This window comes from Equus asinus, chromosome 17 (assembly GCF_041296235.1).
Source record: "Equus asinus isolate D_3611 breed Donkey chromosome 17, EquAss-T2T_v2, whole genome shotgun sequence".
NCBI lineage: Eukaryota > Metazoa > Chordata > Mammalia > Perissodactyla > Equidae > Equus > Equus asinus.
In genome coordinates, this window is record NC_091806.1 from 50238848 (window position 1) to 50254064 (window position 15217).

General features: G+C 64.6%; 1 protein-coding gene across 1 annotated transcript in view; it reads right to left on the reverse strand.

The window, feature by feature from the left end:
• The window catches only part of LOC139040828 (mucin-6), a 40270-nt gene extending 25291 nt beyond the window's left edge, over positions 1–14979 (reverse strand). Inside the window, exons 1-31 of the mRNA XM_070488519.1 lie at positions 14723–14979; positions 10853–10906; positions 10391–10631; positions 10193–10319; positions 9712–9802; positions 9525–9634; positions 9133–9340; positions 8847–8969; positions 8195–8315; positions 7880–8018; positions 7687–7791; positions 7460–7532; positions 7236–7373; positions 6815–6976; positions 6630–6724; positions 6289–6421; positions 5917–6166; positions 5773–5825; positions 5569–5678; positions 5016–5167; positions 4720–4861; positions 4526–4636; positions 3949–4137; positions 3627–3866; positions 3196–3352; positions 2859–2999; positions 2478–2540; positions 1838–1873; positions 1130–1354; positions 265–492; positions 14–58 (exon numbers count right to left, since the gene is read on the reverse strand). Of these exons, the coding sequence (XP_070344620.1) occupies positions 14–58; positions 265–492; positions 1130–1354; positions 1838–1873; positions 2478–2540; positions 2859–2999; positions 3196–3352; positions 3627–3866; positions 3949–4137; positions 4526–4636; positions 4720–4861; positions 5016–5167; positions 5569–5678; positions 5773–5825; positions 5917–6166; positions 6289–6421; positions 6630–6724; positions 6815–6976; positions 7236–7373; positions 7460–7532; positions 7687–7791; positions 7880–8018; positions 8195–8315; positions 8847–8969; positions 9133–9340; positions 9525–9634; positions 9712–9802; positions 10193–10319; positions 10391–10631; positions 10853–10906; positions 14723–14780 (4120 nt within the window). The 5' untranslated portion in view covers positions 14781–14979. The remainder of the gene's footprint in view (positions 1–13; positions 59–264; positions 493–1129; positions 1355–1837; positions 1874–2477; positions 2541–2858; positions 3000–3195; positions 3353–3626; positions 3867–3948; positions 4138–4525; positions 4637–4719; positions 4862–5015; positions 5168–5568; positions 5679–5772; positions 5826–5916; positions 6167–6288; positions 6422–6629; positions 6725–6814; positions 6977–7235; positions 7374–7459; positions 7533–7686; positions 7792–7879; positions 8019–8194; positions 8316–8846; positions 8970–9132; positions 9341–9524; positions 9635–9711; positions 9803–10192; positions 10320–10390; positions 10632–10852; positions 10907–14722) is intronic.
• Positions 14980–15217: the final 238 nt, after the last annotated feature.

Consider the following 15217-nt stretch of genomic DNA (forward strand, 5'->3'; position numbering starts at 1 on the left):
GTCTGTGGCTCACCTGGGGAGGAGGCAGCCGTGGTGGATCGGAGCTCCGAAGCTGTCGCTGCGGAGAAGTGCAGAGAGAAGCATGTTTAGGGAGGTAGGCTGAGGGCTGGGGGCTCGGCAGGCTGCCCCCACCCTCGGACCTCCCTGTTCCTGGGGGTGCTCTCAGGCTGCTGTCCTCCATGCAGCCCTGGACAGCTTGGGCTGGGCATCAGGGCATGTATGCTGTGGCCCTCTGCGGGGACACATGAGTGGGGGCTGGCTTACTTGTTGGGGGTCCCTTGGAGGTCCCTGGTGTTGCTGGGCTTGCTGGTGCTGCTGTGGTGCGCACTGTGTACTGAGCTGTGGATTGCGTGGTTGTGCTGAGGGGCGATGCTGTGTGCTGTGTCGTTGCATGGGTCACAGTGGGTCCTGTGGACGTTGACCTGGGAGTGGCTGTGGGTGCTGTCGCTGATGTGGCCCGCGTGGTGACAGCAGAGGTAGTTCGAGGTGACACTGCAGGGAACAGCCCCCAGAACATTCTGTCCATCCTCATCTGCACTTTCCCCTCTGGGTCCCCCCGTCCTCCTTACCCCAGGAGCCACACCAACAGGGTACTCTTAGCTCCTTTGTGAGAAATGTGTCTTCCTCTGGCTGACACTCATGTCTTCCTCTGGCCGGCCCTGGCTTGGGGTCCTTGGTGACCTTGTGTTCTTGTGGGCCACTGGCTGTCCCTCCACCTGCTTTTGCTAGTGGCACCCATATTGTGTCCCCTCGTGGTCCCGGGGCAGCCAGAAGGGGTTGCTGCTGGGTGGGGTGGGGTGGCGTGGGTGTGGTGATGGGCTAGGGGGAAGGCTGCACAGAGGTCTGCCCTGTGCTCCTGGTGGTGCTTCTGCCCAGCAGGTCCCTCATGCTTCCTAGCAACAGTATCAGCCAGGAACGGCCACGTCCTGTGGCCCACTTATTCTTTAAAAAAGCCTTTCAAAGAAACCCAGCTCCACTCCCAAGTGCAGGGAATTCTGTGCCTGAGAATCTGCTCAGTGGAAAGATTTCAGCGAAGTATGGGGATGGCCCTGCCCTCTGTCTCTACCAGAGCCCGTCTGTGACCCTGCACATGCCTCTGTCACCACAGTGGGGCCCTCGGGGGCCTTACCACTCGAGGAGACTGTTGGTTCTGTCTGGGTGGTTGGGGCTGTTGCTGCCTGTGTGGAGGTGGGGGCTGTGGCTGTGGCTGGAAAGCGAGAGGTCTGGGTGGGGGCCACAGGTGTGGCTGGGGAGCTTGGTGAGGGTCCGGTGGAGCTGAGGAGCCCAGTGATCCTGGGGGTCTCCGTGGTGCTGGGGGTGGCCGTGGTGGTCCTGGTTCCTGTGGAGGGTGAACCTGAGGGGCAGATGTGCTCTTATTGTGGGGGTACACCCTTTAGGAGGAACCCCTGTCTATTGCTTGCTGGGCCTCCAAGCCATGTAGCTCTAGGCAGGCTGGGTGGGAGGCACAGGGGCCAGCCTGTGGCCCTCCGAGGGCAGGGTGGGAGTTTCCTGTTGGGGAACTTGCTTGTTGGCCCTGCTGTGCTCAGTGGCCATCCAGTGGGGGCTGTGGAGGGGCCGGCCATTTGTCGGCCGGGAGCTAAGCTTTACCCTTCCCTTGCCTCTGACTTGCTGCTCAGCACCTGCTGCTCCCACTGTCACAGCAGCCCAGGGATGCCGCCCCACACAAACTGGCCGGGGCTGCAGGGACAGCAGCAGCTGCTGCTGCCTGGCGCTGGACAGGCACAGGCTAGCTGGCCAGGGGCTGACTTGCAGAGCCAGGGAAGAGCCCTGGGGAGAAAGCCTGCTTCACCTCAGCACCTAGTGTGTGTGCAATCACCTGTAGTGGGCGGTGGAGACGTCGTGGTCGGCGGCACTGCAAGAGGAGGAGTGGTCAGGAGCACTGCCCTGCTACGGCCCTTCGGAAGCCTTCAGGTGTGTCCCCAGGGTCTGAGTCAGAGTTGCTCCAGAGGCAGAGGACCAAGTGGGAGGGAGCCACCACAGAGATGCCTGGGCCCCGGCTCTCCGTCCTCCTCCCCTCCCAGCACCACCCCCTCCCCTGGTCAGTGGGCCTGGCAGGGAGTGGAGGGGCCAGTCAGGGCGCTGCACCCCCATGGTAGCTGCAGACATGTCCAGTGCCCACTTAGGGAAGCTCTCCAGGCCACCTGTGCTGAATTCCCAGGAGATTTCGGCTCTGCACCCACACACCGGGCAGGCTGGCGGGGCCTGGGCCTGTCCTGGGACTGGGGGCTGGGGAGTTGCTGTCTGGAGAGGGGAGGTGAGGCGGAGAGAGGCCCTGTCATTTCTCTCTCTGTGCCGTCTATATGAGCTTGGGGCTGCCTGGGTCTCTGGGAGTCTCAGCACCCCAGGGCACAGCTCTGGGGATGGGGGTGCTGGGGACCCGGCCAAAGGTGTGTGCAGGGAGCTCTGCGCCAGGGCTGGGCAGACATGGGAGGCCCTTGGGCAGTGCCCGAGCTTACTGCATGGCAGGCACGTCCCCTCGTCGTGGTCGAAGTACTCGTCCTGGGAGCAGTTGTAGCAGCCTGGGGGTGTGGAGACAGGCCAAGCTCAGTGCCCGCCTCTGGAGGCCCCCCTTCCCCAGGCCTTTGTCCCTCCCTCTGTCCATGCCCAGTCCCGGCCTCTTGCCTGAACCCCAGACGCAGGTGCCCTGTCTTACTCCCCACCGCCAGACACCCTGTGCTGTGCACCTGGTGCCTCTCCCACATCCCTCCTGTCGGCGGTCCTATGGCTCCAGGCCTGGCCCTCCTCCACCTCCCTGTCCTTGCTCCCCAGGCTCCTGTCCTCCTGGCCTGGGGAGCCCCATCAGTCCTCTGCTCAGATCCCTCCCTCTGCGCCGGTACCTTCAATGTTGTCTGGGATGCTCTGTGGCCACCCTGGGCAGAGGCACGGCTGGTAGTGCCACGTGCAGTTGGCCTCCTGGGTGTACTGGTACTCGCCGCTGCCCACCTGCGTGTGGGTATTGTAGAAGTCGCAGTAGACGGCTGGAAGGAAGAGTGCCTGTCAGGTGGCAGCCCTGGCCCTGAGCCAGGCCCCAGCAAAGCCCTCAGTGTGTGCCGGCCAGGGAGCCTGGATGCGGGCCTCAAAGGCTCAGGGTCCCTCTGTGGTGTCTCCCTGTAGGGGCGCAACCTGCCGCATGCCGAGGAGAAGCGCTGCAGCCCGTGGGAACAGGACACTCACGGCAAAAGTCGGGGGCTCTCCAGTCCACGCACACGCCCTTGTCCAGGCAGGCCTTGGCATAGGCGGCCACAGCATCGCACAGGCACTCGCAGTCCCCTCCGGTGTCACACGCGCATGTGTCACTCACGCAGGCCTCATAGTAAGGCAGGTGGTACACCTGCAGGGCCCAGGCTTCAGTGTTGGCTGCCTGCCCTGCGCGGTCTGACCCGCAGGCAGGGGCTGCTCCGGGAGCTGGAGACCCGGACCCCACCCGCTTAACCCCAGGGCAGCTGCTGGGTCTCGGTCCTTGACTGCCCCTCTCCTGACTGCTTGGTCAAGAGCAGGGGTTCCACGTGGGCCCCCAGCGTGGATTGTGGCCTTCCCCCCACACTGTACCCCTGGGGCATCCCCGCTGGACATTCAGGAGGGCGTGCATTGTGGGGCCGTCTCACCTGGTTGTGGCAGGCGGCGAAGGTCTGGCTGTTGATGATGCTGCACTTGCGCTCAGCCCAGGAGCGGCGGAAGGTGTTGAGACTGCAGGGGTCCACCGCGAAGGTGGCGTCCCCACACAGCGGGTTCTCCTTCCACGAGTTCACAAACTCCAGCTCACTGGACGCCACGTACTTACTGCGTGTCTCAAAGTCGTCCTTCATGTTCCCGTTGTAGTTGCCACACAAGCCGCAGAGAGCGTCCTGTGGGGGCTGGTGTCAGGTGGGGTGGACAGGCGCTGCCCCTGCTCCCTGGACTCCTGTAGGGCAGGGGTGGTGCAGGTACCTGGGAGGCGCGTGCGATCTTGATGAAGACAGTCATGTGCTTGTTCCAGATGAGGGTCAGATTATACTTGCTGCTGATGGTGACGTCCAGCATCAGGTTCAGGGAGCTGGCCTTCACCCGGAAGTGCACATGGGGGTCCTCCTCCCCACTGACCGTGTAGTTCTTGTCCTCCAGCACAATGGACAGGCCCTGTGGGGTGGGGCCATGATGGGGCTGCCTGCCACTGGGTTCTGCCTCCCCTGCCGAACTCTCTGAGGCAGGGTGGACCACATCTGTTAAGGACACATACAGGCCAACGCCTGCCGAGGGCCAGCTCTGGGCTACGGCCTGCCCTCTAGAGCCTGTCATTGGTGGAAGGTTCCAGAACATCATGGAAACTGTGCTGAGGGCTGAGGCTCAGGCTTCATGGAGAACCCCTACCCTCTGCATGGCTGTCCAGCTCTGGGAGACACTGCAGCCCGTCATGCAGACGAAGAGGCTGAGGGCAGAGGGGCAGCAAGTGCCTGGTAGTACCGAGAGGCTAGGACCTGGGGCTCCAGTGGCTGAGGTGTGGGGAGGCCCTGCCTGGCCTACTCACCCCCAGGAAGATCTTGATGGCCCGGGAGCAGGTGACGCCCAACTTCCCGCACACCACATTCTCCGTCAGGATCTTGAAGGTGGGCTGTGAGTCATTGGCGCCACAGCCATCCTGTGGGGAGGGGGGCGCTGAGGAGGAGCCCACCAGGCAAACTCCCGCAGCCCTGCTCCCTGCAGCCCGGGGCCCAGCCTCACCGTGGCCAGGATGTACTCGCAGTCGCCGTCGAACACGAAGCGCTGCCCGTCAAAGGTGACCATGTGGCCCTCCCCGTAGAGGGTGCAGGTGGACGAACACTGGGCACTCTGCTGGCATGTCCACTTCCCCCTCGAGCAGGTACTGGGGGAGGAGCAGGGGTGTCGGGGTTTCAGGGAGACCCAGGCTAAACACACACCCTGCAGCACCCTGGCCTTGGTGGGGTTGTTGGGGGACCCCCAGCCCACCTCAAAGGACCCCAAGGACAGCCAGGTCCCTGGGGTGAGGCCGAGCTTACCAGGTCTTACAGTCCGTGTTGAGCTCGGCACCCAGGGGGTAGGAGACCCCCGCAAACTCACACGGGCACTCCTCCGGGGGCACACACTGCCCATTGGCGTCCTCATAGAGGCCCTCGGCACAGACACAGCCGGGTTCGCACTTGGTGGGCACCTGCGGGGGAGGGTCAGTGGGCCCTGGGAGGGTGGCCCTGCCTGCTGCTGCCTCAGCCCTGGGCCCTCTTGGCAGCCCCAGCTTTCCTCCCAGAACCACCCCAACTCTGGGCCTTCCTTTTAGCAAAGCTGCCTTTCCCTCAGGGAAGGTTCTAGCGCCTGTGTGTGTCACGGCTGGGCTGTTGTACCCTCCCCATCCCCGAGCTGAGGGGCTGCGGCCACAGTCCTCAGGGAACCCCACAGACAAGCACACCCGGCCTCCCATGGCATGCATCGCAGGATGATGGGCACAGCACAGGGCGCGGCCCCGTCCTCCCTGGGGATTTGTGGACATCCTCTCCTGGCCCTATGAGAGGCTCTGGGGGGCGTCCACTCTGGCTCCTTGCTCCGCCCCAGTCTTACGCAGGGGATGCCAGTGGCCAGCATCTGACACGTGGGGGCACAGGCTGCCCCAAACTTGTTCTCCGAGGACTGGCTGCAGGCCTGGAATGTCTTGGGGGCCGAGCAGGATTCTGTGGAGAAAGGGGGGCCCGGGGTGAGGCCAGGTCAGAGGAGGCCAAGGCCCCTCACAGTCCAGGTCCCCAGGCCTGGGCCGTGGCTACATACCCAAGAGCGTCAGCGAACGCCCTGGGCACTTCAGCCGTCCGTTGATGCAGTAGCTGCAAGAGAGAGGCTGCATGAGTGCACCAGCCCTGGGCCAGGGTCTGCAAGCCAGGGCAGGACTGGCCCACCTGGGAGCCCCTCGCTTACCAGATGATGCCGTTGACCATGGTGGACTGGTCGGCCAGGATGAACTTGTAGTTGTCCAGGAGGCAGGGGCACTGGGCCTTGCGCACACACTCGGCCTTGTGGTTCAGGTAGGTGCCCTCGGGGCAGTTGCAGCCGTCCACGGGCATGGCGCTGGAGTGACACTCGGCCGTGTGATCGGATAACGACAGGCACGTGCGGTTGCAGGCCTGGCTGTCGTAGCTGAACGTCTGGTTGCCCGTGCAGGGAATGGCTGCGAGGGACCCCAGAGTCAGGCCCTTGGGGGATGGCCGGGCAGAGCTCTGGGCCCTGGGCCCTGGGCCCCGATTGTGACCCCTGCCCCCCACCCCCCCGCCCATGCCCACTGGCACGCACTGCAGTTGTCCACGCTGCTTCTCCAGCCCCAGAGCAAGACGCCCCGCGAGGCGCACGTGTGGGCGTAGTCACCCAGGGCGGCACAGATGTGCGGGAAGGTCTCCTCGTAGTTGCAGGCCTCGTACACGCACCTCTGCAGGCAAACAGCGGCCGTGGGCACCCGCTTTCCCGTGGCCCCCACAGCCTCTCGCCACCCCCACAGCGGCCTGCCCCACCCTGCCCCCCCACCCCTGCTACCCCAACAGCCTCCTGCCACCCCTGCAGCCTCCCACTCCTCCCCAGCCTCCTGCAACCCCTGCGGCCTTCTGCAGCCTCCCTGTGAGCCTGCAGGTCCCGCCCACCTTGTAGAAGGGCTTGGGGTCCACCGTGGTGTGGCACTTCTCGAACACTGTGTCCGTCTTCACCAGCACCGAGCAGTGGGTCTCCGCACACACCTCTGGGGGGACAGCTCTGGTGTGGGTCTCCCGCTCGCCTGGCATGGGTCTCCTGCCCACCCCCACAGCCCTCCACCAGGCAAAGCACTTACTGTTGAGCTGGCTCATGGAGCAGGGGTCGGTCTCGCGCTCCAGCGCGGCCGGGCAGTTCCCAGCCCGCCAGGAGTCCACAAAGAGTGAGGCGGTGCCCTCGGCGATGCCCATGCTGGTTGTGAAGTCGTCTGTCGTGTCCCCGTTGAAGTTGCCACAGAGCCCTGAGCCGGCCAGGCCATGAGTGTGAGCTGGCCCTTGTCCCCATCCTGCCCCGCTCTCCCCAAACTCCTCTCCTCCCCTGCGCATGCCCAGGCAAGAGGCCATCACTGGCTACACCCCTGGGAGGGCTGGCCTGGGGCAGGGAGTGCTGGATGTGCCGGATCAGTGCCAGGCTCTGTTGGGCCCCTTCTTCTCTGGCGTGGCCAAGCCGGGTGGGGACGCGCAGCGGGCCGACCCTGGGCAGGTCGGGGCAGGGCTCACCTCGGGTCTGGCCTCTGAATTGGGGCCCGACAGTGATGTACACCTGGAACACAGGCTGTAGCTGAATTAGCAGCTCCAGCCCGAAGGTGGTGGCCATCTGCAGGTGGGTGGACGTCTGCCTGAAGACTGTGATATTGCCTAGGGGGACAGGGGGCTCAGTGCAGCCTGCCTTGGGACCCTAGCCCAGCGAGGCCCCGGGTGTCGGGCAGGGGCTGAGGACATACGAGTCTTGTACGGCAGCCACTTGGTGTCTCCATTGTTGGTGATCACCTCGTCCTGAGAAATCACGATTTTGTCCTAGAGGGAGAGTGGCCTGAGTGACAGGGGGCTGGAGTTGGGGAGGCCTCCCCTCCTGCGGGCCAGGGGGGGTGAAGCAGGAGCTGGGACATGGCGGGGATGCATCTGCTCAGGGACCCGGGGTGGGTACGATGGCCGAAGGCAGGCGGCCTACCTGGCTGGACATGTAGATGACAGCGACCAGGGAGGTCTCAGAGTGTGAGTACCCAGACTTGTCATATGTGGCCATGAGGGAGCCTCCATCAGGGAGCTCAGGGCTCTGGGGGAAAGGACAGCTCAGCAAAGAGGGCCTGGGGGGGTCTCATGGTGACCCCTCATGGTGGCCCCCCGTGGTGGGCGTGTCCCACCTGCACGAGGATGTAGGTGCAGGTGCCGTGGAAGCGGTAGTGCCTGGCGTCGAATGTGGTGACGAAGGAGCCGCCTTCCAGGGAGCAGCTTCGCGGGCAGGACCGCTCTGAGCACTCCCAGTGGCCCATGGTGCACTGACTGCGGGTGGGGAGGGCATGACCCAGAGTGGCAGGCGGGGCTGCAGGAGCCAGACGGCTCCCCCAGGTGCTCCAGGCTGGCAGAGCTGCCTCCAGGGCTGGGGCTGCCCCGTGGCCCCCATGTTCCCTCACGCCCCCATCCTGCCCACATGTCCTCGCAAGCTGCCCGACACTCACCAAGTCTGGCAGGCGGCTATGGTGACCTCCCCGGGGGCGTAGGCCACCCCACTGAGCTTGCAGGGGCACTGGGTGACCGGCACACAGGTGTAGTTTTTGGAGGTGTCATCAAGAACCATACCTATAGGAGAGGGGCTTCCTGGGGCTGTGGTAGGAGACATCTCCCGCCCTCCTGCTGTTCAGCCCCTCCCTGGCCCAGCCTGCGAGGGCCCCTGGGGCAGGCCAGGCCCTGTCCTCCTCCCCACCGCTCCCTGGCTCCAGGCTGTGACCCACACCTCCAGCCCTACCTGCCTCCTGTCCCCTCCTGTCAATGTGCCCAGACCAGGGAGTGATGCTGGTCCTGGTGAGTGGAAGGCCGTGTCCCTGGTCCAGCTCAAATCTCACCTCTTCCCAGCAGCCTCTTGGACCCTCCAGCGGACACTACCTCACTCCCCCGTGGATTTGCACACGCGGCCGAGGGGCTCGGGGCCAATTTGAGGCCGTGAGCATTTGTGTGTGCTTTGCAGGGCAGAGCTCTTCCTGGGGCAAGTCCCCAGGAGAGCATCCTAGGCGAGCTGGGTCCCGGCTCCAATGTGTTGGAGAGTGGGGCGGGGGCTGACGCCCTGTCTCTGGGCTCATCTTGAGGGGTCCCGGGGAAAGCGGGTGCCCTCACCTTCTGGGCAGAAGCAGCCAAAGGTGCAGAAGCTGGAGCAGCTGTGCTGTGGGTTGGAGCAGGTCTTGACGCAGGCCTCGCCGCACTCCTGGTACACCTGGTTAGCTGGGCACTGGCCCACAGCTGCAGGCCACAGCGGCCCAGGTGAGAGAGGCAGGGGTGCCCGAAGACCCCTGCCACCCGCCCCTCCCCCGCCCATGTCTCCTTCCCTCTTGTGGACAAGAGGGGATTCGAGGCGTCGGTATCTGGGGCCCTGTCCCTCCCTGCCACCCTCCCTGGGACTCACAGCAGAGGCTAGGCCCCCGCCAGCTGTTGACAGGCTGGCCAGCCATGCTGCACTGGCGTGAGTACTCAGACAGTGTGGCACAGCTGCAGTTCTGCTGGCCTGGCTGGGCGCATGTGGCCATGTCCGCCTGGCAGCTCAACACGAATGGCTCCTTGGGCACGTTGCACTCGGAGGACACCAGGGTCAGCAACTGGCTGCAAGTCTGGGCCTGGGCAGAGGGCCACTCAGGGTCATGGGGGTCAAGGCCACATCCCACACCACGCACGTGTCTTGGAAGGTAGGGCGTTGATGGCCTTGGATACCCTGTCAGACCCTGTGGGCTGGCCCCACCATGGCTGAAGGGCTCCCATGGCCCCCGAGTGGCCCCCGAGTGCCCTGACCACCTCACGTACATGCTCTGCCTGCAGGACCTGGGGGCGGGGGATGGCCTCGTAGGCACAGATCTCGTTGGGGTCATCCAGCTTCTGGAGGGCGGCGTACTTGTGGGGTTCCAGGAGTTTGCCTGGGAGTGTGGGAAGGGACAGGATCAGCACCAGGGGCGTGGCCCACAGAGGGTCTGGGCCCCGCCTCCCCACCTACCTTTCTCGCTCACAAACTCGTTGGTCTTCTCGCCGTCGAAGTTGCCGCACAGCCCGCACATCCTGCCCATGTACTTCTTCTCCACCAGGACCTGCAAGCGGGCGGGCGCTGTGGTGAGGCAGGCCGGGAGGGGTGCAGGGCTCCCAGGTCCCAGGACCCTCGGCCAGCTGTGGAGGCCACGTGCACCTGCTTGGGGAGCCCAGGGCGCCCCTCACGGTGCCGGCCATGAGGACATCCTGCCCCAGCAACAGCCCACTCTGCTCCTCCTGGGGGCCTCCTTTTCTCGCTGGATCGTCCTCAATTTCAAGTGGGGAAACTGAGCCACTAACTGATCCCAGGCTGCCCAGTCTCTGACTGGGGGTCAGCACGGTGTTGCAGGAGCTTAAGGGCTGGTGGGGAGCCACACCGCAAAGAGGGCAGCCCCTCTAGCCCTGCCTGCCGCCCCTCATATGTCTCCAAGCTCAGCCCCCGGCGTCCTCACCATGAGGTAGGCGCCTGGGCCCCACATGACCACCAGTTCCAGCTCCAGCTGCTTGGCTACCAGCCGCACGCTCTGGCCGAAGGGTGTGATCTGGAGCCCGTTGCTGGTGTAGGGCAGGCTGACAACCCTGTGGGGTGAGAGTGGTCAGTAGCCGACCCCTTGACCCCCCCAGCCGCCCGGCCCAGTCACATGGCCTACCCTACGTCCTTGATGGAGATGACCGCCTTCTGCACAGTGACCACAGAGGCCCCCAGCTCCACGATGATCCGGGAAATGTTCCCACTGGGTCCTCGCCGTAGCTGGATGCTGAAGGTGGCCGAGGCATCCTTGCAGATGGCCGCGAAGATGTAGTTGCAGGTTCCCGCAAAGTCATACATGTGTCCATCAAAGGTGGAGAAGTGGCCGGCCCCCCATGTAGAGCACCAGCCCCTGTCTGGAGCTGTGGAGAGAACGGGCAGGGTCTCGGAGACCTGTGTCCCCTCGGCCAGTGGAGCGGCTCTGGGTAGCCTCACCCCATGAGCTGGGCCCCTGGGGAATCCATGCTGGGAGACAAGTGGCCCCCCCAAGTTCCAGGCCCTACTAGGGTGAGTGGGAAAGACTCCCCCCCAACCATGCCCACCCAGCTCTGGGCTGGGGTCTGTGTTCCGCCCCGAGTCTTACAGGAGTGCAGGCCGCTGTCGAGGTTGGGATCCGTGGTGTTTTCAGCCCCGGGGTCTGTAGGACGTGAAGCCATAGCTCAGCCCTCACCCAGTAGGGCTCCCACTCCTCTTGGCATCATGGACTTGTCTCCCCCAGGTGAGGGCCTGGCTGAGCCTCCTCTGTAGCTTTATCCCCGCCACATGGAAACCCCAGATCACAGCCACCTCGTGACTTGGCTGCTCTGGGTAGCTCCACAGGGTGAGAGGCTGCCATGGCCCTCACCTGTCTGTGGGGAGTCCTTCAGCCTCTGGAGGCCTGGGTGCTCAAAGGAGGTGGTGTTCAGACCTATGTGGACAGAGCCCTGCTCGGTGCTGGGACGACCCACCTCTGCTTAAGGGCCATCCAGGGCCTGGCCCACCCTCACAGGCCCCATTCAGGAAGGCAAAGTGCATGCATGCACACCCACTCGTGTGCACACTTGCACACACACGCACATGCAGAAGTGTAGTGAGCAAGGCCTGATGGTGAGGCAGCGCCAGCCATGGGGTGCCAGGAGGACGAGGAGGTCCCCTAGGAGACTAGAGGCACAGGAGCCTGTGGCCACGTGCTGGGCCTTGGGGGGATGGTGGGGCAAGGAGGGTCCCTGTCACCAGCTCTCTCCTTGTCCTCTGGCCCCGTAGCACCTGCTAGTCTGTCCACCAGGCTCCCATCACTCCCTCGCTCGCTCACTCCCCAGATGCACCAGGGCCGCCGGGTCTCACAAATGGGCAGCTGTGTGATAAACTGGGTGCAGGGTCTGGGCTCATGTGGGCCTGGGGTGGCCAGGCAGCCGGGCTCCGCGTGGACCTTGTGGAGTGGTTGTTGTGGGCGAGAGAGGAAAGCCTGAGCCCAGAGGGGCTTGTTGGTCTCGCCAGCAGGAGGTGGGGGCAGAGCTGAGGAGTGGGGCATGAGGCACTCTGCAGACAGTGCAGGGCCGGGACCGGGGCATCTGTGGGTGGGGTGGCTTGAGGGTGTGTAGCTGTCCCGGCTGTCCCTTCTGTCTGGCTTGACCCCCGTGTTCCCCACTCAGCCCACCCGGGCTCCCTCTGGTGTTTACTCCCTCTGGGGTTCACTCCCTCTCGGGTCCGTGCTCAGTTCTGCAGATGGCTCAGAGAGGGTTCTCCCTCTACTAGGGTCCTTCAGGTGGCTGTCTCCCTGCTTTCTTCTCCCTGTCAGCCTCCCAGAGAGTTCCTGGGCTGTGGTGACCTTGGTCACAGTGACTGCAGGGGCAGGCAGCACCGACTGAGGGCAGGCCTCAGCTGTGGGCCCGCCTCCTTCTTACCCCCAAGCTCTCGCCTCCCTGCAGCCCTCCCTCCCCTGCCCCCTGCCCCTGTCCCTGCTCCAGTCCTTCCTGAGGCTCCTGTGTGCCCGAGATGAGGTCCCAGTGCTGGCGGACAGATGATGGCCTCTCAGCCCCCCAGGCTCCCACCCTCCAGACCCTCCAGGAGCCTCGATTCTGCCTTGGCTCCCGGGCCCGTTCATCAGCCAGATGCAGCTCATGGTCCCATTCCTGCACACTCCCTGGGCCCTCTTTGCATCAGGCTCTGTGGCATTCCTGGGGTTGACTCTGTTCTCCCCATTGTGGCACTGGTCGCCATCAGCCCTGTGTCTCTGGGCGACACCAGGGAGCAGGGACACCTGCCCAACAGCTGCTGGGTCCCCAGGCAGGGAGGGCCTCACAAGAGGCCATGTGGCTTCACGTTTCTGATGGAGCTGTGACACTGGCCTTCCTCCCACCATGGTCATGGTGACGATCCTGCATGTTCACATCTTGGCCCCCTCTTGGCTCATGACCATCTCCCTCGAGTCCTGTCCACTACGCTCCCAGCGGGTCACGTCCTAGTCTACTCCCCACTGGCAGTTGCCCCTCCACCAGCTCCTCCTCATCATGTGCATGACACCAGCCTCCCTGAGCCCTGTCACATCTCCTGTTCTCTGCTCGGTCCCCACCCAGGTCTGCAGCCTTCATCGCTGAACAATGACCCTCCTGGCAGTGGGGGCTCCTCTGAAGATGCTCAGGAAGCCGGCCACGTCACTGCCGCCTCCCCAGGGCCATCTGTGCTTCCCACTGCTCTCCGAGCAGGCTCTGACCCCTGGCTGGGACCCATGGGGCCTGCAGGGTGGGCTGGTCCACCATGCACAGCCTTTCTCAGCCCCAGATGGTCACACGGGGCCCGAGTGCACGCTGTTCCCTCTGCACGCTTGGTGGCCCCACCCACCCCTGCCCCTTCTAGCTCAACACTGGCCCGGTCAGGGGTCTCCTTCCTGAACCTCCACAGCCCCAGACCCCTGAGACCCTGGTGTCTGACCTCGTGCTTTGTGGGCCTCTGGTCCAGGAGGGCAGGGCCGCCACCCCACACCAGCATACCAGACCACCCACACCAGCAGGGTTGGTGCTCAAAGAGCAGTTGCTGAGATGCGGACAGATGCCGTCCCTCCACCCTCTGCAGCATTCACAGCCTGGAACCGCTGGGCTCCTCAAAGCTGCAGCCGCTTGCCACCCCTGCAGGCCAGCACCCATGCCCGCCAGCTCCCAGGCGCCTCCCTCGCCCTGGCTCTGGGTCCAGGTCTGGGAGTCCCCAGGGCCTGGGACCCACCCAGGAAGGTGACCTCAGCTGGGCAGGGGTCCTGGGTGCTCAGAGCCACCCCTGGGGGCGAAGGCGGTATTTTGCGGGTGGGGGAGGGGCTTCATGGGAGGAACGGGGCAGGTTCAGGGGGCACCCACTGGGCTCAGAGTCTCTAGCCCAACCCCCATCCCCAGCCGGGGGGCCACAGCTGGGCACCGGGCTTGTCACCACACCTGGGCTCCCTGGCCGAGGCTGGGGATGCTCCCGGGGTGCCGAGGAGTGGGCAGTGGGCCAAGGACTAAGGAAGAAAGATGGAGCAAGTCCCGCCAGTTCAGAGACCTGGGCTCTCAGGCAGGCAGAGAAGATGCAGAAGGCCTGGGGCCTGTGGTCAGCAAGACGGGCTTCCCCTGTCTGTCTCAGGACCCTTCGGGCTGGCCCCTCCCGAGGGCTGGGGGCAGGAGAGAAAGCCACCCTCAGCCTGTGGCAATGGCAGTGCCCGGGGGTGGGTGGCAGAAGGGACCTGGGTGGTGGGGGAGGAGAAGGGACCCCTGCCCTGTGGGCCTGATGGGCGAGACTAGGGGGCTCTGGGGTGGGGTGGCCCCTTCTGTCCTCCCACTTCTATAATCCTCATGGCACCTACATGAGGGGGAGATATTGTCCCCCACTTTTATAGACGGGAAAACTGAGGCCCAGAACCCACTTTGTTCTCAGTCAGGACCCAGTGGAGCACGAGTCTCCACCTGAGTCTTTTGGCTCCAATGCCCACGAGGCCCCCTGTGCACCTCTGGCTGCTCCTGAGGACCCCCGGAGACTTCTCAGGACCCTGAGCCCAGTGAGTGAGAGCACCCAGCTCTGACACCGAGCCCCCAGCGCTGTCCTACCCAGCACGCTCACGTTCCACCGCACCCACAGTCGTTGAAGAGACTGCGTGTCCCCAAGGGACCCCCGTCCCACCGCAGCCAGTGTCCCTCCTCCCTGGCCTCTGTGCCCAGTGTGGGTGAGGGGCAGCCTGCACTTGGCCCCTGCTCCCTCTGAGCCCCACTGGCTGGGCCAGGCTCTGAGACCACTGATGGAGATCCGGGCTTTGGCAGGTGTGGGACAGCCACAGAGCGAGCAGGGCCCTCCCAGGATTTGCTCCCTGCCTCCCATCCATCAACGTCCATGTGGCCAGCCCACCTCTGGCCGAGTCAGTGAGGCGAGGAGACCTGGGAGACTTTCTCACATGCACGGGCCCTCTGAGGGCATCTGACTGCCCCACACGCATGGCCCACAGGCCCCCACTCACCAGCGCTGAGCAGTGGTGCCCCAAAGGACAGCAGCAGCAGCAGCTGAGGCACGAGCATGGCGTGTGGAAGAGGGAGGTCGCCGCTGGACCCCGCCCTTCCCGCCGCTGGACCCTTGGCAGGTTTGGTGCACCTGTGCAACCCGAGTGGCCAGCCCTGGATGCCTTATATAGGCGCTGCAGCCCTGCCCCTGCCACGCCTGCCTGCGCCCCGCGCTTCAGCTCCGTAATCACCACCACTGGCCGGGAGCAGCCGTGGCCAAACAGGATCTCAGGCGCTGCTTTATCAGGACTTGGATTTATTTGGAAAATTTTTCAGCAGGCAGTGGCCTCATTATCACTCGCCACCAAGCAGGGGGCTGGCACACGCCCTCCAGGGTCCTGCAAACACCTGCTGTGTTTGTTCCAGGCTGAGATTGCCAGGGGCCAGCCTGGGGGACACTTCCGGGGGCACAGTTCCAGGCGGTCAGCATGAGCACTGTCAGCCACACCCCAGGG